This window comes from Colletotrichum acutatum, assembly GCF_030867785.1.
Source record: "Colletotrichum acutatum strain CBS 112980 chromosome Unknown BDZ83scaffold_59, whole genome shotgun sequence".
Taxonomy (NCBI): Eukaryota; Fungi; Ascomycota; class Sordariomycetes; order Glomerellales; family Glomerellaceae; genus Colletotrichum; species Colletotrichum acutatum.
In genome coordinates, this window is record NW_026849053.1 from 110,780 (window position 1) to 136,605 (window position 25,826).

The window sequence follows — 25,826 nt, forward strand, 5'->3', positions numbered from 1 at the left end:
GCGGTTGGGCGTTCAGGCAGATCATGTTGCGAGATAGGTTCCACAGATGTGCAACGTCGGTGTCTGGAAACGCTTCATACCTATCCATATCTATATTATCACGTGCCGTAACTGATGAGTTTCAAAGGAGGTCTCCCAAGTCTAGGCATCATCATACTCGTATACGAGCCCGAATAGATGCCAAGACACGAGAGACTCTCCGCGCCATAGCTGTTATTCTGAAATCCACACAGCCAGAAGCTCTGTTATTGAAGTATGCCCACGTCGCCCCCATAGCACAGACCCTCCTACTCACTGTATGGGAGGCGGAAGATTTTCATCAGCCGGGCGACTGTCGGGAGGAGCATGTCAACCTTGTCTACCTAGCCTCCTAGTCTGGGCCGAATGGTGGCTTTATAAAGGTACTAGGAAGGGGTTGAGGTGCTTCAAAACACGCCGTCTCATCGGAGCGAATGTCCTATTCGAATAAGATCAGATTATATTTCGCGACGTATCGACAATACCATTGTTTAAGATAGAGGCGCCTTCGTAATAATAAAAGATGACAAAATCCTTAACCAAGGAGGTTCACTGACTCCGAGTACCCTCACATTGTTATACGAGTCAGAATATACATCTAGTAGACCCGAGAGACTCTCTAAAGCCATTACCCTGCACCTAACTAGCCCCTTGTGATACCGTACATTGCAAGGAGCTACCAAGACATCACGAGTAAACCATGTACAGAGCAATTGCGCCTCGAGAAGGTTACCCTCTCCTCACTTAACCAAAGGGAGCTTTATAAAGCCAGGATTGGAGGCAGGAGATAGGTGAATAAGGAACGCATTGGGCCAGGCAACAAGAAGTCGCAGTTGCGTAGATTCATCAACTCCGTCGCGATACACCTTGCTAGTCGATACCTCTTGGATAGCTATCGCCGTCTCGTCCGTCAAGTCTTCCGTCTCCCTCCATGACCCCTGCGTCAGCTACTGCATCTATCATGGCCATACCTAGGCGAACCAGAGCCATAAAATTGAGTAAAGGAAACGAACTGAGACCAGTCAAGATGACCCATTAAACGGGAAGACTGAGTTCCAAGGCTGCACCCCGCTCTCTCGATCTATTTCTCAAGCCCGCTTCGGAGCCTCATCATCATCCTCATCCTCATCTTTCTCGCTCAAGATCATGACCCAATCATACAAAAGCAGCCTCAAGGAGCTAGCCACACAACTCCCAAGGGGTGCCTCATCTGCCTCAACTGCCTCGCCCAGCCATCCATATCTACACTTCTGCTTCTGCCCCCTACATCTTGCACATCTTCACACATTTGCACATTTACCTCCACCGCACCGATACGTGCTGATACGCGCTGAGAATCAGGCACCAAAAACACCAGGCCCAGACCACACCCTCCCCCTCCTACATCAAGGCTTTCAAACCAGGCCCACGAACCCCCTTTCCGACGACGCGGAACTAGAAAAGTGCAATTTGGGCTGGATTTGAGTCTAACGCGCGCGCACACACACCCACACACACATACACCCTCATGATTCTTGCACACTGCTGCATCGTTTACGGGGTAAGTAAGTACCCACAAGGCACAGACAACCGCAAGACTCGGACGAATATGTGGGAAGCTTCTCACAGCTTGCTCAGATTCCCATCAAGTAAGTGCTTACCGGATCTTGATAACGACAAACCGCAACATCTTCCTCTCTCTCCATCTTCGTACCGCGAGAAACCGCAACAAGTGAATCCACACTCAACGGCAGCACAGCACATCGGCCAGCCCGACAAAGATATCCAACTTCCGACATACCCCACGGTTCTCGCCTGCAAACCAACTACAACCCCCTCGTCGCTGATGTAAGAAAACCACACCCATCTGTCCGTCTACCCATCTCCCCCTTCCCCCACGACACAACCCTCAAGACCTACCTGCAGAGTACCTACCCCTTCCCAAAAGCTGATGTAAGACGGTCCCAGCCTCGCCACCGAACGACCAGGCAAAGCAAGACAAGCTACCTCGCCCCCCGAGCTCATAAGTCCATACCATTTCTTATCTCTCAAGCCTCTCCGACACGACGCACTCAATACAGTCCCAGGTTTCAGGATCCTCAAGATGAAATCTTAAACCAGAGAAACAGAAACCGCATTCAGGAGCCACTCGCCCTCAGCTTACTTTCCTAATTCAACGCTCCTTACCCACCACCCAATGCCCATCCAATACCAACGCAGTTTACCCTCCGTAAGCCAATAGATACACTCCAGAGTCCAAACCCTCAATTTGACTCTCCTATTGGCCTACAAATTCAATAATCATGTCTGGATGCCTAACATAAAAGACAAATAGTGGAGACGGAATAGGCATTGGGACAACTCAGGGCAATAACAAGAAGACGGCAGGATCAGCGGGGAAAGCGGCCTGGCCTGACCTTCTGGCCTGGCCGCCCGCGCCCCCAGCCTGCATCTCGATTCTGTACTCTGCGGCGCGGGAGAACCCCCTCCGCCTCGTGCTTCGTACTTCTCGCTGCCCTCTCCTCCCGTCTGTCCTCTGCTACATCGCGTGCTTACACGTCACAACGGGGATTCTTGTTTATCAGATCAGGCTCAGCGGCATAGAGGTCGCGAACGCGGCCCTCCTCAAGGTGGCCTCTGTATTACCACACCGGCCTACACTATAGCCAAGTCCCATTAGCAACCACGGAAGGGTTGACAGTCCCCCAGACGCCCCATCAGTGATTGCCATTGACCACCATCACAACATGAACCCAAGAGATGGGAGCCCAGTAGCCAGTGGGATAAGGCACCCGGGACTTTCGCCCTCCTCGCTTGATGGGCCGCCCCGTCTGGCCATCTACTCGGCTCCGGATGCCTGATACCGCATGTCCATCCCGTGCCGCCGACCAATGGCCCCGAGTTTAGCGATACAACATGCCGGATTCCCCAATCACGCATGCCGTTTATCTCTCTCTCCCTACTGCAAGGCTCTTCTTTGGAAAGGAAAACCTTCCAGTCATTGGGATACGTTGGAGCCCAGTAATTACCCCCGGGCGAAGATCAGCGTACACTTGTACGGATGCTACGTAAAAAAAGGACCACTCCTCGGATATGCTTCCTCTGTACTGTCAGCCATACAGCTCGCGGTGAGGAGCCGGTTGGCTGGAAGCCATGCCAACCGCCGCGCTCGGATGGGAAAGGGAGGGGCAAGTTCTTCCATTCAGTCTTTGGTCAGTTCTACTTCGCGAAAGCAGCATATCCATCATTCATCCCGAGAGCCATTGGAGAGGGTACGCATATGTGGAAGCAGGCTATAAGGCAACAAGAAGGAAATAAGGTGTCTGTTCCGGTCTCTCAGACCGGGGAGACGGGCTCGCGTGCGGGAATGGACATGCAGAACCGGAGAGGGAGTGAAGACTTGCAGCTCGGCGCTTGTTGAACGCCCAATAAACGCAGCGGTGGAGACCATTCCCAGACAAGAGGCGCTCGCGCTCTCTGAAAAGGAGGGGGGAGACGTGAGAGTTGGAAGAGAAAGGGGGTTACGGGTGGGAGAATGTAAGCCCAGTATCAGATGCGGCGGCTGTGCGCAGGTGGGATGATGTGATGTGATGGGATCGGAATCGCGGGGTTCGATTCGCTTGGTGGGGGTTTGCCCGTGCATGGGACCCTCAATCCCCCCTCTCGACTCTGTTACGTTTCTTCGTGAGGGTCACCTGGAGGCATGATGGTGTTGCCATCGAGATTTTGAATTGATGAAGTCTGGATGCGTCTTTGAAACTCTGTCATCAAAGAGAGGCTTTCGGACCTCAAAGCAGTCCAAGAATTTCCTCAATTGAACAGCTCATCGCAAGGATGGGAGCTGTGGTAAGGAATCGGAGAGCTGTCCAGGCCAAGGTTGTCGAGAAAGCACTTCACCGCCACAAAAGGCAGCGATGTCCCAGCAAAGAATAGACCTCAAGCACAGCCCAGGCTCCGTGAGAACCGCAGACTAGCAAGCTAGCGACGGACCGGCTTCAGCCCACGCAGGAGCTTTGCCCTATTTCCGACGAAAATACCTCTTTCCTCAACGTCGTTTCCTTGGAAAGATCGCCAACTGGACATTGCAAGATGCATCTACCTTATCCACAGGATGACCGACAAAGTCGTCGACCGCAGACAAGTTCCTGGATCTTGGTCCTAGAGATGGGATGGTATCCCATGCCCTTCACAGGTTGAGGGTGGTAACCGGCGGCTGTCATTGGAGACGCTAATGGGAATCTGTTGGCGCGGTATCCGCTTTGTGGTCAGAAACGGGAAAATTCCCTCCCTCCAACTGACCCGGCAGTCACTTCGCAAATCTTATCGTTGATAGGCTATCGGCTGGGTCCCTGGAGTAAGGTGTCACTGGTACACGGAATTGGTAGCGCGTTTGCTGGGAACTCCCGGCTGTCGTGGCGCAACTTGAGCGGTTTTCTCCTGAAGATTTTCACGGGAGTGTTGGAGGCCATTCCCTGAAGAGTTTCGGCAATGGCGAAGCGGACGGAATGCTCTCCTGCTCAGAAAATGGTGACCCAGCGCAGACGCGTATCGGTATCTTCCGCAGCTGAAGGCCGTTGGCCGCTCACTTCTCAGTCTCACCTCACTCACTCAGCGACAGTCTGTCTGACTGCTCATGTTGGCCTGAAGAGCGAGCAGGCTGCTGCATCTCTGACGGTCGATCGCTGCCCCGCAGCAATCCGATCGAGCTACAACCCATACAAGGGATGAAAGCGTTGTGATCGACCAAAGGCTGAAGGCAGCTTTTGGTGCTGCCGTGCTGCAGATAGAGACTGAGTGCTCCAGAAACGGATTGCCATGCCGAAGCCTCACAAGGAAATGCCTTAACAAAAGCTGTTAAACTTGGTCGGATATCCACACCAGTGCGGCACCAGCCAGCTGATCATCCGCGGTGGAGAAGACGGACCTAGGCCCGCTCGCGCACGAGACAGGACGAGACGGGACGATTCGGTCCCTCTCGAACTATTGGCCCAGACGGCGCTGACCGCTAAAACGTGAAACCCCTTCACCACCGACTGACTGCCAAGGACCAGTGATAAGCAGCAAGTGTCAAGCTTGGTGATGGTGCTGAGGGGTAAGAAACCATTCACTACCCCTCGTGCCTGGGATACCTATCACTGCAATAACCCCCGATTCTCAACGCCAAAGAGCGGTTCGAGGTCGTTGTCCGTTGACATTCATGCCCTTGGCCAGGATATCTCGGCCAGCATGATTCGAGCACCGTATCTCCCTCAATGCGGCATCTGCTCCAGGAAAATCTCCCGCCCATGGGTTTATACTCGTCGTGACTTGTCTAGCTGCAGATGAAGCCTCTGCCTGACTGGTCGAGAAGGCGTTCCAATTTTCGTCTGATTTGTTCGCGGGAGACGGTCTTGTTCTTCTTCTTCCTGGGTCTCCTGGACCAATAACAAGCGGATCCGGACCCCCTCCTCATGTAGTAAAAGTGCAAGTCCAAGGTGTATTTCACGTGGAAGGGGACACGAAAAAAAATTGCGAGTCGAGTTTTTGCACATGTCGGTTGCCGTTCAGACTCTCACTCACAAAGTATCCAGAAGGGGGCGCCTCTGTCTCTAGATTGGGGGCTGTGATGCTCAGAGTTCGTACCTGCTTCCGAGCTTCCTGGTGGTCACAGACACGCGACCTCGCGTAGTGACGGCGATCTCATCACGGGTGAGAAGGCGTGGGATGCAGCACTGCGGAGGATGGAACATGGCATGCTAAGACACATGTCCTGAGAGTCGGATGGTCTGAAAGTCGAATGGTTTGTGATATTGTGTGATGGTTGATGCAGAGAGCCCGACTGGGAACCGTGGATGGAGTCATGCACACACTTTGCGGTGGTCGCCGTTACTGGTCGACTACGACCCTGAAAGGCCGCCGGTCTCTGGCTCAGTCGCAGACATTGGATGACACGACGAGCTAGAGGGCGAATTCGGAGACATTGCAGATATGCCGGCCTTGGTAGCGGGCAAAGCACCCAGCGACTTTAACGACTCCACAGGCCAATGTCGAAACTCAGGCGGCCTCCATTGGCCATTGACGAATACTATGCGAATACTGCGAGTAAGTCGTCAGATTATGAGCTGCCATCGTTGCCGAAAGATGCAGGGCAGAGGTGACGATGCGTAATAAACGGCTGTGGATGCACCTGCAAACGAAGCACGTTGGAACAATGTTGGCCAGAGACCTGTGAAAGGGCTTTCCGAGGCAAGTGTTTGAGACAGAGCCGACACCAGTTGTGAGAGAGGGTGTGTAAGTCTCCCCAAACGTGAAAGATCCTTCGTAGGGCTAAATATGGCTGACGATGTTCAGGCTAGTTGCGATCTTGCTGTTCTCGAGGATGACGTTGCTCCAAGTCGATGGAAGCCAGAGACGTGATGGCTGAGAACAAGTCTGCTGTCGTCCCGTCTCGTCTGCCACTTTCTAGGCTCTGCAGCTAGAAGACGAAGCGGGCACGGTGGAATGGATGTTGTTGATTGCCTAGTCCCCTTGGGGTTCGCAAGATGATCACGACCATGTGGCGCCGTCTGGTCTGCGGCCTGCGGCCTGTGTGGCCTGTGGCCTGCCAGTAACTTTGCGCGTTCCCGGCGGAAAGCTCGAATAATAGCTGATGGGCACGGGCAAAAGTTGGCTAGCCTCGTATGGCATATCGACCCGGGGTACGGCGCACCCATGACTTTGCTGGCGACGTTTCTTTGGTTGTGGCCAGGTACGTCTGATATCATGGTGAGGCCAGACCAGGCCACGAAATACGTTTGGGTAGTTGGTCATCTGTACTACTTGGTCGCCATCATCGTTGTATCGCCGTTGGGCTTCATTCCTTGGTTTTCGTTCCCTTTCTTTCCATGGACTGCTTGTATCCGTACTGCGTAGACTGATGACGGATGAGAGGTTGGGCATCGAATTGATCGAGTGCCATGAGCAAAAATCGATGGGAGAAAACGGTTTGGGTTGGGAGAGAATTGGAGGAGGGAGGGGTGGGTGGTTGGGCTAGCGGGGAGACGGTGCGCTTCTGGTCAGACGGTGACAGCTCAACTTTTGCTGCGCTTGTCGTGCTCGCTGCTAGGAAGGTCCTCGCAGGCCCTGGGCATCTCCCGAACGTACCTGCCTCCATTAGGTAAGCGATCGATGTACGTACTTTTATACCTTCTTCCTAAGGAGAGGGGAACATCGATTTGGAAGGAGTCAGAGTCAGGTCCATCGTGAGTTGACGGAGGAAGGCACGGCACCGGGAGACGGGGCTCCAGTGGCCGGAAGACCCGCTTTTATCGCAAACGGTGGTCAAACGAGGTGTTTGTTCACCGCCAGATGGCCCCGGACAATCGCCGCAGTGCGTGTCATCAAGCCGAATGGGCGGTGCTGATGGAGTCAAGCAAAAGTAGATATCTGTAGGGGAGCTCGCTTCCAAGGCCCTGCTGGGCAACTGGGCCTGGGCATTACCTCAGCAACGTCTGACAGATGCGTTTGAAATCGTGTTTTCCATGTTGCCAAATATGGCTCGGGTGGCTCTATCAGCTACTAATTGATGTATCCGTACTGTAGCATGACCCGGAAGAAAATAGAATATTCAGAAACCCGCCGGATGGTCAGACAATGATTTGATGCAACGCAGTTGTCTTTCCGAAAGCCTCCGGCTTGGAGATTCAGGTTCGCGTTCGCCGAGTAGACCAGAGGAACACAGCCTCCAGTTCGCAGAACGATGGATTACACTATCAGCCAAGGTCCCTTTAGACTCGAACAGATGGTTGCTTAGCGTGTACCTAAAGAGCCGTTTTGTTAAGCACCAACGGGCATCCGCCGAAGTCGTTGATTGAGTTTGTCATCCGTGGTGCGCTATCCTCGGGAAACGGGACGTTTTGGCGTCTCTCCAGCCAAGCACGCCCAAGGTTGCTGCTTGAAAACGGACGAACGTTTCAAAGGGCGGCCAGCTGCAGCGTCGGAGGCTGAACGGGCGCCAGGTGCCACCTTGTCTTCACAGGCCGCGTTGTTGCCACTCAACCACTGAAGGGAGGAGCAGATGAACGGTGCGCGACAAACGGCGGAGCGAGATACTTGATCGACCAAAGTCCGAAGTACTCTTGTCGACGGTACGTGGACATCGCCCCTCAACCCCTCACGAGGCAAAGTACCCACGACTTTACGTACGAGCCACCGCCTGCTTCCAATTGCCCACTGCCACATCCTTCTTGCCTTCCTCCACTGTTGCTTTGCACTTTGCAGTGCAGTTGCGGTGCGGTGCCTTGATGCTTCCTCCCTGATGCTGGTAACAGGCAAGTGCTCCTGGGTGTTGGTGTTGCCGCTGCCCAACCGGCAAGGCGAACAAGCGTTTACGGTGCCATGCCATCCCTAATTCATCAATTCCCATCCAACGGCATTCCCAGCTTCTCGCGGGTACAACCACAGCATTACACTCGGCTCTCATGGATACAGCGAACAAATGACGAAGTACGCGAAACCCGCGCTCACGAATTTTTGCCCCTCGAGGAAACAGAGATATCATTTTCACCCTTCGTCAACGAGAAGCTTCCCATCTCCTCCGAGAGGCATTGAAGGCTAGAATGATTCAGGTTGATTCATCCATCGTCATCTTTGCCCCATACTCTGGTTCCTCCAGCCGAGGCGCAGCATGGAAGTTGTCGTCGGCATCTTCGTCAAAGTTGCGCGATGGCCCCCTTGGGTCTTGGAAAATATCCTAGCACAAGACACTCTGCGGCGGGCTGAAGCTGTATCTCCTACACCGCAAGGAGCAAGGCGAAAGTACATTATTGCTGCCATCGTTTGGGTTCGATCTTCCTTCCCCAACCACCCCACCATCGGTAGTCTCCTTCACCGTATCCAGGGCCGCCATGAGCGATCGACTTTACGGCGGGAGCCCATGTGCTGTCCCTGTCGCTCATCACCTGAAGAGCTCAGTTTGTGGCCGACCTCTTGCGGTTCCATACCTACCATGCCACCATGCCTGCCAGCCAGCTAAACAAGTCTCCCCGACAACGCGAGACCTCTATTCAGTAAAAGGCACGAGAGAAACCGACATGGCCCATAAGCCACCGATACGGGCAGGTCTCAGGGGTCCCGCATACGTCAGGCATTGCGTATCATGGCTCAGCTCCGCCGGGGGGGTTCAGTCATTTACTGCGTACTATCCAATCCGCCCCTGCGGCCGCCTACCACAGCTGCAGCAAGCCACCGCAAGCTGCTGTACTCTGCCCGTTTGGGCGACGGACGACGCGGGTCGGACAGAGAGGGAAGCTGGGCCTGTCCGCCGCCGTGGAAGCAGAGAGAAGGACACAGACGAGACACCGGTCGATACCAGTCTCCAGACAGGCAGCGGGACGGACTTCAGCGGCGGGTTACGCAGAGAAGGACGAGACCGATGACAAGCCGGGTACGACGGTGCTCCGACTGACAGACCTCGGAATTTAGGTCTCTGTGCGCTTGTCCGTCTTGGGTTAAGAATAGGCGATTGAACAGAACAGACTCAAGTTGCGGTCCGTGGAAAGGCAAAAAAATCAACAGACCAGACGATGTCTGAGGTTCAACGACGACAAGTGCGGCACGGAGTGAGTACCGGAGACAGAGTGGTGGCGGCACCGATGGACGAGCAAGCAATAAAGTCACCGTGGTCATCCATCCACAACAAGCCTTACCCGCTGAGCACGCCGCACATCACACCCACTCCAGCCCCTCCAGAAGCCCAGTTCCCCTTCCTCTTCGGGGGGGGGGGGGGATAAGACGTGGGATCCCTTTCCAGTCAGGGACAGCATCATCAGCCAAGGCCTGAACCGTCTCACCTGGCTACAAGCCCCATCCGTTCGCCCCCGTTTGTGCTGTACCGCATGCGAGAAGCGTATCAGTTGCCGTCTTGTGTGCAGTCGTAAATGTATCTGTTCATAGGCTACCGTCTGTATGCAACAGCCCTGGCAGTCTGGTCATGACTGGTTAACCACACCTCTTGAAGAGGAAAAACGGGCTGGACGATAGCCTTAATACAGTCAAACAGCCATCTGACTGGAGGTGACTGGTCAAATCAAATGGTGACGGCAGAGCCAGAAGGAGACTTGGGTGTGGTGGTTGGGAGGCATGGCATGTACCCTCGGTTCAGATTCTGACGCTGCATCTGAGCAGCAGCGGTTCCCTTGGGCTCCGTTTCGTTGGATTGAAACGGAGAACCACAAAACTGAGGCTGATCCGCACCTCGGTTTGCGCTAGTGGCTGTCAGCCGTTTTTGACTGGTGGACGCTCCGCTGCAGATGCTGGCCTTTTCGTCCAACCAGCAATGGCCCAGACCCAGCCATCGACCACCGTCTCGTCCAGTCATGGTCGCCTCTCCCCCTCCTTTTCGCACAAAAGCCCGTGACCTCATCGTCAGTCAAGAGCACCTGCGAATACCCCGTCCACAATACTTGGCTAGCCCCCGTGCTGTCAAGTCACGTCCTCAGTCCGCCATCCTCGTTTCTTGAACAGTACGAATACGTACCATTGCATTGCTTTTCCCAAGTCCCGACTCGCCGAGAATACCGCAGTCAAGGTACACGAGCCGGACGGGAAACGCAGGGTACACCAGACTCCATCTTCGCAGCTCACGCCCGGTCTGGCCACCTCAGAATCAGAACCAAAAAATGACAAGCAATGGGGCATTTTGTCTTGGGTGCTGGACCCTTTGGGCACCCGATTTCGTCACAGACTCAATCACAGGAGGTGAGTAATTAGGTACCTATCCTCTTCCTGGCCAAGTTGTATGGATATCTGTAAGGTGAGGTAAGGCACTTCAACCTGTACGTTTGACCTATCTACGTAAGGTATCTGCCTACCCAAAGTCTGTGGTCTTCCAGCAGGAAAAACATGAGGAGGGTACATGCGTCTTGTACCGCGATACGTACCGTCAACCCCAGGCCAGGCTTCATGACCCACCGCCCACGGACCTGTGTCCACTTTAACCCACCGCGCCTTCCACGTCCCACGCTTGCACCGGCTCGCTCTCGACTGACAGGACGGAAACGCCCTGATGTGCCTTAGGCACCTTACGTATGTACCCAAGTACCTACGTTATGTACCTTATGTACCTAAGGTACTCCGTATCTTTTTCTGTGGGCCATCGGCTGTCCATTCATCAATCGTCCACCCGCGTCAATCCACAACCCACAATCCAACCATCCATCTGCCATCCATCATCCATCGTTGCCATCCACCCACGCATCTGGGGACCCTCTCTTCGCAAGTCGCATGGTGCGCCCGAGGTCACTTTGTTCCCTCTTTGCCTTTCTAATCCTCAGTCATTCAGCGTCCAAAAGTCTCTCCGCTCTTCCAGTCATCGCTCGTCTCGGCTCCTAGCAAGCATCCCAGTGCCTGGGAAGTCCACCGCTGTCAGAAGTCACTCCAGTCTCCCATATCCGCCTCCGTTTCCTCCTGGGCCTCTGGAGATCCTCCCGTTACCTATTTGGCACGCCTTCCCCCCCCTTCTCCATCTCGTCTTTCGCTTGAGCTGCCCGTCCAACGCAACTTGCGAACCTCAACCCACGAAAACAACTCCACCTGCGTACTGGAAACTGGCCGCGCTGCTGCACCTCGAGGGGAAAGCCCAGAGATAGGAGCCACGACCCACGATCGACCACCCGTCCGACTCTGGCCCTCGCCCTCGCCCTACGCATCCGGCTGCTTCTCTCGCCCTCTTCTGCCATCCATATCCGCATCTGCATCTCTTGCCTCTGCTCTCCTCTATTTGCCTCTTACACTCTCTCTCACTCGATTCACAACTCCGAATCATAACATCATCACCTCACCTTGACGATACCCAACCTTCTGTTCCGCCTTACCTGATCCTCCTTTTTGCCTCTTCCCTCACAGTACATCACTTGTCGCGACTTCACTTCAGCCTACATACTACCTTACTACTACTTCTACTTACTACCGTACTTTCTTAACCTTTCTGCCCCCTCAACACTCCATTTGAGGAACCCCTTCCGCTCTGGATTGAAAGCTTCGCGCCGGGTACCGCGGTCCCGAAAACTTGACAACAACGCCCAACAGCCTGCTGCAATTGCAACGGGTAATCCACACAGCCTCGAGTACATAATCATCACCGCCCCAATGCAACAATAGCCTCGTCGTCCGCATAGAGACCGACACGAACCGGACCGCAAGCAACGCCCTGCAGTCTTTCGACCATCACCACAGCCTTGAATTGATCAGTCGCTCTCTAACCGCCGTCGAACTGGATTCACGAGCCCCCATACCAATATCACACCGCCATCAGACATCTCCATTATGTCCGCTTTGCCACCCGACCCGTATAAGATTTTAGGTGTTTCCAAAGATGCACAACTCGCAGAAATTCGAAGTGCCCACCGAAAGCTCGTCCTCAAATGCCACCCCGACAAGGTCCAGGACCCGACACTCAAGGCCCAGAAGCAAGATGAGTTCCAAAAGGTTCAGCAGGCCTACGAGATCTTGAGTGACGAAAACGAGCGAGGCAAGTACGATGACAATGTCAAACTGGCCGAGCTCCGCAAGGAGATGGCCAAGGGCATGTCCGCCAACACTTCGGCTCCCAGAGCGCCTGCCGCCAGATCCTACGAGGTCCGCACCGCCGAGCCCCGACCGGATACCTACAAAACGACATACCGTGCCTCCCCCGGCGGCAAGCCCATGTACTCTACCGGGTACAATTCTCGATCTTGGGACGAAGAAATTCACAGCAGATCAAATTCCATCTTCGAAGAGCCTAGGGCTCGCCGGGCCGCAAGTTACGAGAAAAGTTACGAAAAACCGTCCCGCCAAGATGACGAAAGAGATCGAGAGCGGGAACGTGAACGCAGACGTAAGGATGAGAGGGACAGAGAACGCGAGGAGCTCGCCCGTGCCGCAGACCGCAAAGAAAGGGAGCGCGAGAGGGAGCGTGAAAGAGAACGCGATAAGGAGCGAGAACGCCAAGAACGCAAGGCGTACGAAAAGCAGCTCAAGAGGGCCGCCGAAAAGGCCGCGGCCGACAAGGAAGAGCGTCGCCAAGAACGCAAGCGCCAAGACAAGGAGAGAGAAAAAGATCGTAAACGCGAGGCCGAAGAGAAATCGCGTAAACACAAGCCTGCCTACATCGAAGACGATGAGTCCAACTATTTCGCCAAGTCCGACAAGAAGAAATCAAGTAGCACCAAGGAGAAGGAGAAGGACAAGCGGTCTCGCTCAATCCCGCCTGGAGGCGCCCCTCTCCGTGAAGAGCCGCCTGTGCCGCCTGTGCCTACTATCCAGGCTGATGCCAAAGTTTCCAAATATGCCGACACCATGCTGTACGCAGCCTCATACATGGATCAGTCACGCAAGGCAGTTCACCCGGGTCTGAGCCGTGCCCAAACCTCGTACGAGCCTCGACATGTGCCTGCCGCGGTCCCGACGCCACCCGCTGCGATTCCTTTCGCTCCTCCTCCCATTCCTACTGTCGAGGAGGATACCAGTCGCAGATCAAAGTCGAGACGTTCATCTGAGACCAAGACACGAGACAAGTCGAGCCATAAGAAGTCATCACCCACGAAGGAAGCACCAGTTCCGCCACCGCCCAATGTTATCGATGCCTCTCCTAGCACTCGCCACATGGCTCAGTTCGCTTCCGCGGCATTATCACCTGCGTCCACCTCGCCGCCTAAGCACTTGGGCAGGGCGGCTACCTTCAACGATGGGTACAACCGTCCTCCTCCTGGTCCTGTCAGAGCTCAAACATTTTCTCACGTGCCTGCTGAGTCTGCCGACGTTCGGGGCCGTGGCCGCTCAAGGATGCAGCCACAGCAGATTTTGAGCGAGGATTCGGATGATTCGGAGGAAGACCAGCGTCATCAACAAAGGAGTCATCGACACAGAACGCACTCTCCCGAGGCTATGCCGTATGAGACTGGCCAACGAACTCGATACACCGTCAACGCTGGAAGAGCAGTCCCAGTCGCTGCTGAGGCTGCATACGCTTCCGCCTATCGCGACGACTCTCCTCCGAGGAAGTCCAAGCATACCGACTATTACAGTGTCCGCCCTTCCATGCCGTCTCGGGAGGCAAGCTACCAGAGCTCCAACCCGTATTTCCAAAAGGTGAAGACGGCGAGATATGATGACGTCCAGTACACCAACCTCCCGCATCGTTACCGCGATGAGTATGCAGCCTACGCTTAGCAGCAAAAGTATGGCGCAGCTCAATAACGTCTCGACCTCACAATGTTCATGCCGCCGTCTTCGCGATGAGAGATACTTCGCTCTGCTGGAACGCGTCGATGTTCATCCTCCTTACGTCCTGATTCGCGCGGCTGATTTCCATTTTTCTATCTCTGTTAGCCTTCATGTTTTCGTCTCTAGTTTTTTTTTCTTTGGTTCGTGCTGGTATGAAGGGGAAGAAATGAAAGACGAAAACCATACAGTAACGAGTACCGATCTGTTTTATTTGATATCAATCTGGGAGGGCTGCGATTGACGAGCCCGAATGGCGCTGGGGGCATTTGAGGGATTGAGGCCGCTTGAGACGGCTATTGATTGGCATTTATGGAGCGAGACGTGCTGGGCGGTGGTGGTTGCCTGGGATGACGGGATCTGGCCAAAGTGGCGATCGGGCGGGGATAAAGGAAGCTTCTCGAGTTTGGTCAGGTGCCTTGTGATGAGGCGTTCACGAACAACGAAGCCTTGCCTTCTCCCCCCTTCCATATGACCAGGCTGAGCCCCGCTTCAGCTCCAGGCAGCCGGCCCCGTCCATGCAACGGGGACATTTGGAACGTCCTGGGTTTCTCACAGAAGTTGTTGTACGCTGGAGTCTGACGATACACACATACAAGCATTGGGATGGCGACATATATTTTACACATTTTACTGGCTATTTTTTTCCAGAATCTCTAACGAAGCCAAGACTTTTTCATCCTTGTCAAATCGTTATTGATTTTTTGTCACTCGCTACGAGGAGTTTGCAAGCGGAGGGGATATACCACACTCATTTTGTGCACGAGTCAAGGGAGAGAAACATGAGAAAGAGGAGGAGCTATTATACCATTATGGTAGACATGTGCCTGTCGAGGGAAGGATGATCATCATGAGGGATAGTCATGGGTCCTGGAAGGGCGGCTATAGTTAGATCCTTGTCGAATGAAATGCATTCTTGACACTTCTATCTGGCTGACTCTCGACTCGATGATGTTCTTAGTTGAGATGAGGAGAATGTTGGGGAGGCTGCAAGTGCGACGGTAAAAGGCTGGATCACGGTGGTCTGGACTCGGGTGGTCTAGACTTAGATGACGCGCGTAGTCGAGCGATTACGACTTTCATTAGCGAGTCATCTCGGGAAAGTGAGACGATGAGGAGGAGAAGTGTGAGGAGCTGTTTTTCCATTTGTTGTCATTGCGGCTGAGATGACTTCTTGGGTTCGGGAATTTCGGGGATTTCAGTGAGTGTGGTATGTTACGCAGGTACTGATCAGGCTATCCGTGAGGCCGAAGGTGGCTTCGTTGGGAGGGTTGGCAGGCTTCGACCGGGTCGACTTGCCTGGAGTTGAAGCTGGCTTGGTTAAGGTGGGTATAAAAAGAGAGACCGGGGCTTCATTTTTGAAGTTCTACGACAATAACCTCCCGGGCGTCGTTGAGTTGCTAAAAACAAAGCTCCTCTTCGTTCTTGGCAGAAATGTTGCCGCGGAACGCTCTATTATTACGAGATACCAGCAGTCATAGGAACTTTTCGGCCGTCTGTTTCGGCGGGGTATTCTGTCACATCTATAATGCTAGGGGAGGGTAGGTATGGTGGGTTTCGGGTAGAATATTGGCTTGCTGATCTGAAGTAGACTGAGTCCATAGAAATTGGGTTCCTACTGCTATCCCGTACAGCATCGCAAGGTGCCCACATATGAAAGCTTGTTCAACACTCTGTTCCTCAAAATGGAGGTATTTGGGGAGTTGTTGGTCCTATTTTATATGCCTACGAGATGACGAAGCAATACAGAGAGATTCTAGCTCTGGCTTCTTGATGAGCTATACAGGCATCGGGGGGGATCTCCCTAGTTGCGAAGAGGTCTATCATCGGAGTTGATTGTCTTCTCGTGGATAGCAGCAATTCGGGCGATGAAAAGTCTTTTGCGCCAGACACGATGGGCATGAAGTCACGTTGATATCACGCAGCACTAGGAGTTCACACCATCATCATCTGGTGCCGTTGCCGGAACAAGTTTTCTAAAAATAAGCAGTGGCAATATTGTGGCAAGTTTGGTCGACTGGATACGGGTTTCAAGAGTTGCGAAGCGTTCGTAGTCAACTGGCTGGTGCATGTGTTGACCTGTGGCCTTGTGATATCGCCGACAGAGCCGAGACTGTTCTCTCAGGCGAGCAAGGCTAGGAACTTGAGGTACAAATGACCTTAAAGACCAGCAGATTTGATGGGGATGGTCTTATAGCACTGCGTTGTAAAGCTACCAATTTAATATGAGAAGAGCGTTAGATGAGAAACATTTTACAGACACATTTTATATTGACTTGACAACTTGCGAGATCTGAACTCGTCCTACCAAACAACTTCCGCAGCAGATGTACCAGCCCAGGGAATTTCCTTTCATATCTCGGGTGGCTAAGCCCGAGTTGGAAAAGTATCGCTTGAAGGTGACTTCTCGTCGGGGATACTGGGCAATAGTATCGGAGCGTGCCAGTCTGCCATTTGACAGGCAAGGTCGTGGTCGGCGGAGTGGGCGAGGATGAGGTGGCCAGCGGTGACATTAGCAGATACACATCATAGTCCAATTCATAAACGGTCGGTTGTCTCCGGCCTCAGCTTTATCATATTCGGTGGTGAATATATACTGAACGAGGGGAAATACCGTTGGATGTCTATTAAAATAGGTGCTTCGATAAAGGCTAGGATACTGAATAGGATTTCTGCGGCTTACGAAAGTCCTTAATCCGTTTATCTTATCCACGAGAAATGCCCAGCAACTAGGGCTGCCCTGCCTAGGATTTAAGAAAGAAACAGTTGCTTACGGAATTGCGAAAGCAGTTTTATAGCGCTCTCTAGCTGTACTATAGTTACTATCACACTTTTTTTAAGACACAAATTCCTCGCCCCGGTGTGCCGTACCTTAAGCAGGTTTGTTCAGTCAATGAGAAAGAAACTGGAGCCGAGGTCAAACACGCGGCATGTGTTGCGCAGAGTTGGTGACAACGGCGAAATATCGAAGACAGGCAGAACGTCTATCCGTTCGTTTGTAAGAAGTACGGTTTGTCTACCACTTTGCGTGGTTCATGTGAATCTTTCACATGACTCAACTGATTAAGGCCGAGTTTCTAAGACAGAGCCTCTGAAAGCTCTCAATGAGTATGATATTCAAACCAAACGGAAATAAAGACAATGAATACACAGGGAAGCCTCGCGCTCGTTCTCGGCTTTTGTAAGAACTTTGGTGATACATCCCTTCCAGGCCTTGACACCTTGCTTGTGGTTTAACGGCATCTGGCGTAAGGCAGACAGGTGTATAGACGTACCTCGGTGAAACCCTTCATTAGGCCTCCCGTCTTATTCTCAGGCCATGTGTAATGGGGCGAGACTCGGGAGGCGATGGCAAATACGACATGAGAGGGAACGTTTCATTCCTCGTCCTCTTCCTCCTCCTCATCATCTTCTTCTTCATTTTGAACCCCGGCAGAGGCATCCCGCGCCTTTGCCCGCCGTATACTCGCCTGAATATTCCTCACATCACTCTCCCTCACCAACGCCCCCGTCTCCTCTGAAATCTTCTCAGCAATCACGCGCGCCGTCAACTTCCCCGTCGGCAGGTCCCCCCTCGACAACGCATCCACCCGGTTCCGGATCCCCTGCACGCCGCCCTCGGCCGCCTCCCAGCTCAGCTGGCGAAAGGACCGGCTTGCGGCAAAGGACTCGGTCAGCGGCGGGTGGTTGTGCTGCATGTTGTGCGGGATGCAGACCCAGCAGTCGGCCTGGAGAGTCAGGTGCGCGCGCCACATGCAGCCCGTCTTGTTGGACTTTGTGTTGCGGATCATGGCGACGGAGGCCTTGGGGCGGCCGCCGCGATCGCAGCTCAGGTCTTGGCGGTAGATTTCCTTGGTGCCTGCGGAGCGCTTGGAGCGGGTTTTGATGACGCCGTAGCCTTCTTTGCGTTGGAATTCGCGGACTTTGGCGACGAGGCCGTCCAGGGTAGAGTCTGTGATGTACATTTGTTCGGTTGGTGAACTGGCGATAGTGGTGGTTGGTGGTGCAGATAACGTCTGAGTGAGGAAACAGGGGTGGTCGGTTGTTGATGGTTTAGGAGTAAGTTGGGGGGCAAGTAAGGGAATGGAGCAACGTGTTGTGCACCATTTAGCATGCTACACGGTCATCGGGAGCTTAAGTAAAGTTTAAGCGGTGGCCGTTTAAAGAATTAGGGGGTGCCGGATATGGATCATCCTGCCTCCGTCTCAAGTGACGACAATGGAACTTCCATCCAGCTGCCGTGTTCCATCAGAACAAGGAATGAATCGGCCTCTATATCACGAAAATGACCTGCTACTGAAGTTCTCTCAAACCACTGGTATTATGTAAAACCCTCTGTCAGATTTGTCTTGCGCTAATGTTATTAGCTCTCACCACCTGTCTCATATGAACTATAGCCTTCAGGCAAGAGCCATTGAGTGATACCTTGCAGTTTGCTGCTGGATGTTCATATAGGTCGTGAGCCAGTCAGCCATTCTAAATGGAATGCAACATCACACTTCATGCTGTACGCTGGCCACGGGCTGCGTCGAGGTCTACCTAGCTGACGGCACTGCCGACATGTCCCTGATACGTCTGAGGCTACGTTCCATATGAAATACACAACAAGGCGCATCTGACAGAAAAGTAGCCAAGATTTCTAGTGTCAACTAAGCCACGATTTTACGTGCCTGTTATCTGAGGTTGAATCGAGAACCATGCTTTCAGTCAGGCTGCGGTACCTTGTGTGACTATGAGGGCAAACCTCGGCTTGGAAAGAGGCTCTCATGGCCAACCTCATCACGTGTGGCTTTACTGTTTCATTTTAATAATCAATGGAGGCTCCGTGTTCTCTGTGCCACCATCATAGAAAAAAGAACTCTTCCCCCTGCCCAAAACTCGTTGCTGTGTCCAGTCACTTACGCTGTACCTTGTCGTATCCTAGAAGCTCGCGCAAGACTATCTAGACCTTCAGTACTGGACTTGCATTCATCCACATTCAGTAAGAGTAAAAGACTTCAAACAGATCTCGAAATTACCTGGGTTGAACTAGCGTAAGGGAGATATGCTGGACTCTCCTTCATCTAACCATTCGACGGAGGAGACAGCCGGTCTCATGGTGTCGGCCAATAACGAAGGGCCATGCGAACAATCCTCGTCCACATCACCCCCTTCCAACAATAAAGGGGCGGTCTTCGAGCTCAATGGAAAACTGCTCAGGAATACGGGTCTCCATCTTGACGGAGATTCTGAGCACGATGAACAATATTGGCACGTCAATGGCGGGATCTGGCGTCCTGCATGGCTCCAACCAGTCGTCCTGCTCGCATTCTTTACTTTATTCTTTTTCTCCGCCATCAGCCTTCCTGCAATGTTTTTCATTTCTTCGAAAAACCGCGGGCTTGTCACAACCCAACAAAATCTCCATTACTTGTGGCGCTTTGGCCCAACCGCTGGTAAGGCTACTCGCAATGTACGCCTACCGTAGGCTGTGATGCTGACTTTTACTTCATCAGTGATCACGCTGGTTTCCATTCTTTGGTCGAGGGTTGAAACCCAAGCTCTACGATACATGCCATGGATTGCTCATCGCTACGAACACTCGCCGAAGAGATCTTACGACGATTACGAACTCGACTACACAGCTATAATATCGCCCAAAGTTTTGATCCAATCGTTCAAACGGAAACACTATCTTGTATTCTTGATTGCTACAATTTCTGCTCTTCTCAGGATTCAAATGGTTCTTGCCCCTGGCTTGTACAGCTTCGAAATGGTCAATGTTACGCAAACAGTCGACATCGAGATTTTGGACACTTTCAACACCACTGTACCGTGGTCTCTGTCGGCGCATTTGAGTCCGTATTATATGGCGCAAGCAACTCAGAACTTCGACATAGACTATCCCTTTGGTATCACTGAGCAACCGTCGTATCAGACATTTACAAATAAAAGGGGCTCTCGAGGCACAACCGACTCGCCTATCGAGACCAATGTCGCCGGCTATCTTACGGAAACGCAGTGCCTGAAGCTAAAAAACCACTCTTACTCAGACATAGAACCGTTTAACAGCAACTTCTCCATATTTTCTGTCCGAGACCTAATGTTCAATTTCAATGGTTACGAGCAGCCATTACCAATACGTAGAGACCTTCTCGCCAGTAGCTTAGGAAGAATGCGGCAGGAGTCTACTTGGAAAAAGAACAAAACCATCACTCACTGGGCAAGCTTTTCCGATATAGCCAGTCATATTCAATGCAAAGGACTGCCTGAAAAGGGTCCTCGGTCTCTGTATTACGCCGCTCGTTTTGGCAGACCGTCCAAGAATTCCTCGCCGCCCATCTTGCTAGACGTTGCAGCAGTGCTCTGTTTCTCTGGCTCTTGGGTCAAGAGAGTCAAAGTCATCGATGATGGCAAAAGTCCTACTGCTGTCGTACTTTCAGACGAAGCTGGACACTTAGCTGATACAAATCTGTGGGACTTCATTGGGAACTCAGCACCTTGGACTAGCTGGAACCTATCAGGAGTCAACTTGGTGCTGGGGCCCCTTGCGACAGCCTATTTCTTTTTCGGCAACCTTCCAGGTCTGCATTTAGACCCAGAGGACGTCGGTATTTACATCGACCCAGTGCACGCCTCATTGTATACAACTGAGCTACTTTACCAATCAGCCATGAACATGTCTCGCATTCTCGGCCCATGGATCGGACATTATCGCCTTCGAAAAAAGACCAATCAACCACTGTATACGACTGGCACCAGGCCCGTGACTATCGGCAAATTGATGGTCAACAAGCTGACTTGTTTGTTGATGACGGTACTCTTTGTACTAATCATGGCAATGCTCACTCTTGTACTTTTTTCCTCCAGAAATACGACGAAGATTTGGTATAGAGATCTTGCGACAGTCATGGGAAACATGATTTTTCTCCGTACCTGGGGGAGATATCCCGAACAAAGATCAAAGCACTCCTCCACCCGACTCAAAGAGATCAAAAGTGAATGGAGTACATGCAACTTTACCCCCTTGGTACTAAGGGTTTGGGCACGAGTTACGGCCGTTGTACTGGTACTGGCCATAATGACGAGCCTCTGCTATACCCTGATATTGTCGACGGCATCACGAGGAATTGCGACAATTCATTCCGAAACAGGTTACTTGCATATGCTATGGACTTCTTTCCCGGCATTCACAATGCTCAGCGTAGCCTTGTACATCAATTCTTGCGACTCGGCATACCGAGGTCTGGCTATTTTTTCCGCACTTTCCGCAAAATGCCTTAAGGCTACAGGGCTCGACATATCATTTTCCGACATGCTGGGGCTGAAAGTACTTTATCACTCGCTTCGAGCTCAGATCGGTCTGATTACTTTAACGCAGTTTCTTGCCATCTGCTGCGGGTTCCTCACAACACTGATTTCAGTCATATTCACTGTTGAGACTGTTCCGCAGCCGAGCGAGTTACTATTGCAACCAATGACCTGGTTTGGGAATCCTGAAATTCAGAGTTTCGATTTCAACGACGAAGGACGCGCTTACAGAAGAAGCGTCCTTGGTAGCCTAGTCATTCGTCGGGGCGAGCGGAATCTAACATACCCTAAGAACACATATGATGATCTTGTTTTCCCAATTCTCGGTGCTATCGACCGTTCACAACTGACACAAAATCCATCAGTTAAGGTCAATCTTACAACAGCCAAACTCAACTCTACCTGCTGGAAAGTACATTCGACCGTTTTCAATATTTCAATCTCACCTGACAAAGAGTTTCTGGACATTACCGAAACCTTTACCTGCCCTAACGGGCTTCAGGCAGAGTTGATACAGAACCTGGGTGTGCAAATCAAACCTTACTATTCCGACCAAAAGTACTTCGCTAGCAGGTTGAAATCCCCCGAAAACCCAGGCCATGCAAATGAATCTTGCAACCTAGGGCTACGAAAGACCGCTGTTGCATTTGCTCCTACCCGATTCCAGACGTACGCTTTCGGCAAGATCTCCCCAGCGAGAACGAACTTTAAACATTTTTCAATGAGAAGATGTAAATATACATGGGTCCAAGTACCCACGGAGGTTAGTCTCATATTTCAGGATGGAGAATACTCGATTGATCAGGAGGTTCCACCACGCCCAAACATGCTTGCAGCAGAACCCTGGGACACAGCATTCGCGATACCAAATGTCGATATCCAATTCCAATCCAGGCTGAGAGATAGAATGGCAATTCCCATTCCACTCAGACCCAACACGACGAATCTGGATCCGTGGTTTGAAACCTTGATACAACCATTTGGGCGATTTCCTGCAGATGCGTTCGGGGACCCAAGCTTTGAGGAAGAGATTCTTAAAGACGTACATCACCTTTACGGATTCCTCGTCGCCCAGCTTGCCAATGTCGAAAACCGACTTAAGATCACAGAGAGTTCAAGAGATGGGCCTGCGCCGTCTCTTCCCAATCTGAAAGCAACCATCACCAACCTCAGTCATCGGCGCCTCATGCAAGACCCAACAGTGACCTACATCATCGTAGCCATACTCACTTTAACAGCAATATCTCAAATCCTCATGTTGATATCCAGTGTCTTCAAACCTCTCAGAAAATCACGGCTCTTCAACATGAATGTGAAGGGCCTAGCTCCAGACGGCTTTAACAGCATAGCCGCAATGACCGCCCTCCTCAAAGACTCAAACGCAATGGACCACCTCCCCGAAGGCGCGGAGCACATGTCCAAGAAGGAACTGCACGAGAAGCTCTCCGGTCTCCGCTTCCGAATGGGCTGGTTCTGGCGCGAGAGTACGCAAACACGGCACTATACCATTGGCGTCTTGGATGATGAGAACTTTGAGTATCTGGGGAACAAGGATGAGATTGCGAGGGAGGATGCGTTATTGAGACATCCTCCTGAATAAGAGGGGTGTTAGTTTAAAGGACATTGTTGATTAGATTGTGGATTAGTTTGTGTGTTTGACAGAGAGGGCCGAGGGGAAAGGGGGGGGGGGGTTGAGGGTTGGACGTGCGTTCGGGCTATGTGTTGTTGGATTCGCTTTGAATGCTTTCGCAATTTGATTTGAAACTTGGCCTTTTTCTTGACGTTAGAAAGGGTGCATGGAGTTTGAGGATACTTGGACTAGCCGAGGCCGGTTCTCAATGTAAATCAATTTTTGCAATGCTTCGTTGACCTTTCTTCCTTCTATGTGCCTTAAAAAGCGCTGTACTTCAACTCTCATCAATGACCCAAGAGGCAGCCTTGACTTTCACCGTCAAGGGAAGGGAGAGGATTTAGGGGCCGTCACGCAAGCAAAAGTAATCGGCCAGAGAAAGTCACATTTCGAGCAATTCTTAAGCATTGAGTCTCCCCATTGCAGAAGACGGGACCTTACATCTATGGACCGTGAAACTTTCCACCTCAGGACCGTGACTCATGCGAAGCAATCGATCTGATACCCCAAAGACTAAGGACGATCGGCGATACCTTATGTTCACTTCCAAGAAGTTCATACTGATCTGGCACATTTGCAATACGGGAGTAGAGTGTAATCTTTGCCCGTGAGGCATGTAAATAAGGGGGTATAAGACCTATCTAGAAAAACGCCAGGGAAATGATTGTGTGTCTGTCTTGGGGGACGCCGCCCACGTGAATGATCCAGTATAATGATACAGAGGTGTCTTGATAATAATACAATGAGTTTCAGTCAAGTTCATCTAAACCGTCTTTTCGGCAATGCGACATTTGGGAGATGAAGTGGTTATGCGTGACTCAAATGGAAAGATGCGGTGCGGATTGCTTTGTCACAGTCTTAGACCAAAACGTACAGAGCACAAATCTGCCAACGATTAGCTATCACCCCATATCAAAAGGAAGCTGGACAACTTACCATGCTCAGGCCCATGACCATTGAACACCAAAAGCACACGTTATTTAGCGTCTCCTTGCCGCGAACCCACTTTGTGCGTTGCAGCACAACGATGGGCAGCTGCAGCATTTGACAGATGAAGCCGTAGCCGCGAAGCTTCTTGGTGATGCAGGCCATGACGATCTCGTGACCTATGGCGGAGATCAAAAAGGTAATAACGGTGGCCGGAAGGCGACCGACGTACGGACGACTGGCGCTGTACACGTGACGGCGCAGGAAGCTGTAGACGGGGATGTTCCATTCGCGAGAAAACTCCATCCAATCGGTCGAATTCCACCAGTCGGAGTAGAAGTGGCGATCCGCAAAGTGCGTGATTTCGGCAAAGGCGCCGAGTGCGTACTCAAAGATGACAAGGAAGACAAGAAGGAAGGTCAGCATGAAAGGGAAGAGGAGCCAGGAGACGCTCTCTGCTAGGATGAGGAGGGCCTCGGAGACGGGCGGCTTCGGGACTGTGCTCAAGCGGACGGAGGCGTCGCTGAGGATGGGCAGGATGAACTCCTCAGAGATGACCGTGAGGAGGGAAATGCAGCCAAAGACGGCGATGATCTTGGAGATGAGATTCTGCCAGTCGATGCGGGCTGTGCGAGGGTACTCGAGCTCGTAGCATAGGGTGGGGCACAGGAGGTAGTCGAAATAGTTAGACCAGGTCAGGTTGCGAGGGTATGCGAGGTTTCCCATGGGTGAGGTGAGCTCCTGGGCCAGATCCTCGCGGAGCTGCTCGATCTCGTCCGAGGTCGAGTCTGTGTCTGATGTGCCCGTGGCCTCTGACTTGGCCTTGAAATCGCGTGTCTTGGGGCTGCTGACGGTACCCATCGGGTTGTCGGGTGTTGGATAGAGGTAGACAGGGTCTTTGGAGGCGGTCGAGGGGTTGTCGAGAGCGTAGAGGCGCTTCTCCGTCTCGCTGAGGTGACCATTGTAAAAGGCCCAACTGTGCGTCTTCATCAGCAGGACCATGGTGTGCAGCAGCAGGAAGACCTGCGCGGTCCATGTCCAATCGAGCACGAAGGGAATGGCAATCCAGAAGGCAAGCCACACGACTTGATAGATGCTCTGAACAGCCATGCCTCCATTCTTCCATGTCAGAGCTCCGTTGGCGGGGGCAGAGCGCCACAGGCGATGGAGGGGTAGTGACACCAAGGTGCTCGCAACCATAAGGAAGTCTGCAATAGCCAAATGCCAAATCTTGATCGTGAAGAGGGTCCAGATCTGGACTCTCATGGGGTATCCAGTATCTTTGATGTTACGCAGCATGGTGGTGATGGCCATGATGGCGAGGCCGATCCAAAAGAGGTTGAAGAAGCCATGGAAGTCGCGGTAGTCGGAGTTGGGATCGAAGTGGGAAACGCGGCTTGCGAACTCGATCGTGGGGAAGATGCGGCGTCGTTGTTCAGCACGAGCTTGCTTTTTCGCCGAGGACATGCTCTTGACGGAGGGGAGGGCATCGTGAGGGACTGGTGTCGAGCGGCCACTGTAACGACATTGACGTTAGCGCCAGTGTGTGACGAGAGTGGTGAGCTTGCGTGGGAAAGAGGTGTATATACCTAGTAGTGCCGCTCGTCTGGCCAGTCTCTGACAGAGGTGTCAAGCCATTCATCTCGCCGACGGAAGTATTGCTCTGTGTTCTCGTCAACTGGGAATGCTGTGGCTTCCTCGGCCTCGGCCGCAGGACGTGGTCGTGAGCCCCGCCGTTGGGGGAGGCAGCTGTAGATGACAT

General features: G+C 52.5%; 5 protein-coding genes across 5 annotated transcripts; 3 read left to right on the forward strand and 2 right to left on the reverse strand.

The window, feature by feature from the left end:
• The first annotated feature begins 8,420 nt into the window (after positions 1-8,420).
• Positions 8,421-9,772, forward strand: BDZ83DRAFT_731560 (uncharacterized protein). Its single transcript, XM_060512873.1, has one exon. The coding sequence runs from the start codon at positions 8,862-8,864 to the stop codon at positions 9,390-9,392; it is 531 nt and encodes a 176-aa protein (XP_060363920.1). The 5' UTR covers positions 8,421-8,861; the 3' UTR covers positions 9,393-9,772.
• Positions 9,773-12,279: 2,507 nt separating this feature from the next.
• BDZ83DRAFT_720339 (uncharacterized protein) lies at positions 12,280-14,166 on the forward strand (the record flags this gene model as incomplete). Its single annotated transcript, XM_060512263.1, is given in 9 exon segments — positions 12,280-12,769; positions 12,794-12,956; positions 12,978-13,057; positions 13,076-13,136; positions 13,161-13,245; positions 13,261-13,446; positions 13,456-13,569; positions 13,609-13,734; positions 13,747-14,166. Coding segments are annotated over 9 exon segments (1,725 nt in total).
• Positions 14,167-17,594: 3,428 nt separating this feature from the next.
• On the reverse strand, positions 17,595-18,182 carry BDZ83DRAFT_652691 (uncharacterized protein; the record flags this gene model as incomplete). The annotated part of the gene is made up of 1 exon (XM_060510547.1): positions 17,595-18,182. The coding sequence occupies one exon, from the start codon at positions 18,180-18,182 to the stop codon at positions 17,595-17,597; it is 588 nt and encodes a 195-aa protein (XP_060363922.1).
• Positions 18,183-19,312: 1,130 nt separating this feature from the next.
• Positions 19,313-23,107, forward strand: BDZ83DRAFT_579879 (uncharacterized protein; the record flags this gene model as incomplete). Its single annotated transcript, XM_060505288.1, has 2 exons — positions 19,313-19,652; positions 19,713-23,107. The coding sequence occupies 2 exons, from the start codon at positions 19,313-19,315 to the stop codon at positions 23,105-23,107; spliced, it is 3,735 nt and encodes a 1,244-aa protein (XP_060363923.1).
• An 888-nt stretch (positions 23,108-23,995) lies between these two features.
• BDZ83DRAFT_753118 (MBOAT family protein) lies at positions 23,996-25,826 on the reverse strand (the record flags this gene model as incomplete). The annotated part of the gene is made up of 3 exons (XM_060514305.1): positions 23,996-24,022; positions 24,074-25,580; positions 25,654-25,826. The coding sequence occupies 3 exons, from the start codon at positions 25,824-25,826 to the stop codon at positions 23,996-23,998; spliced, it is 1,707 nt and encodes a 568-aa protein (XP_060363924.1).

What these genes read in the sequence shown, in the direction of transcription:
- BDZ83DRAFT_731560 (XM_060512873.1), top strand. Translation starts at nt 8,862, where the DNA reads ATGAGCGATCGACTTTACGGCGGGAGCCCATGTGCTGTCCCTGTCGCT.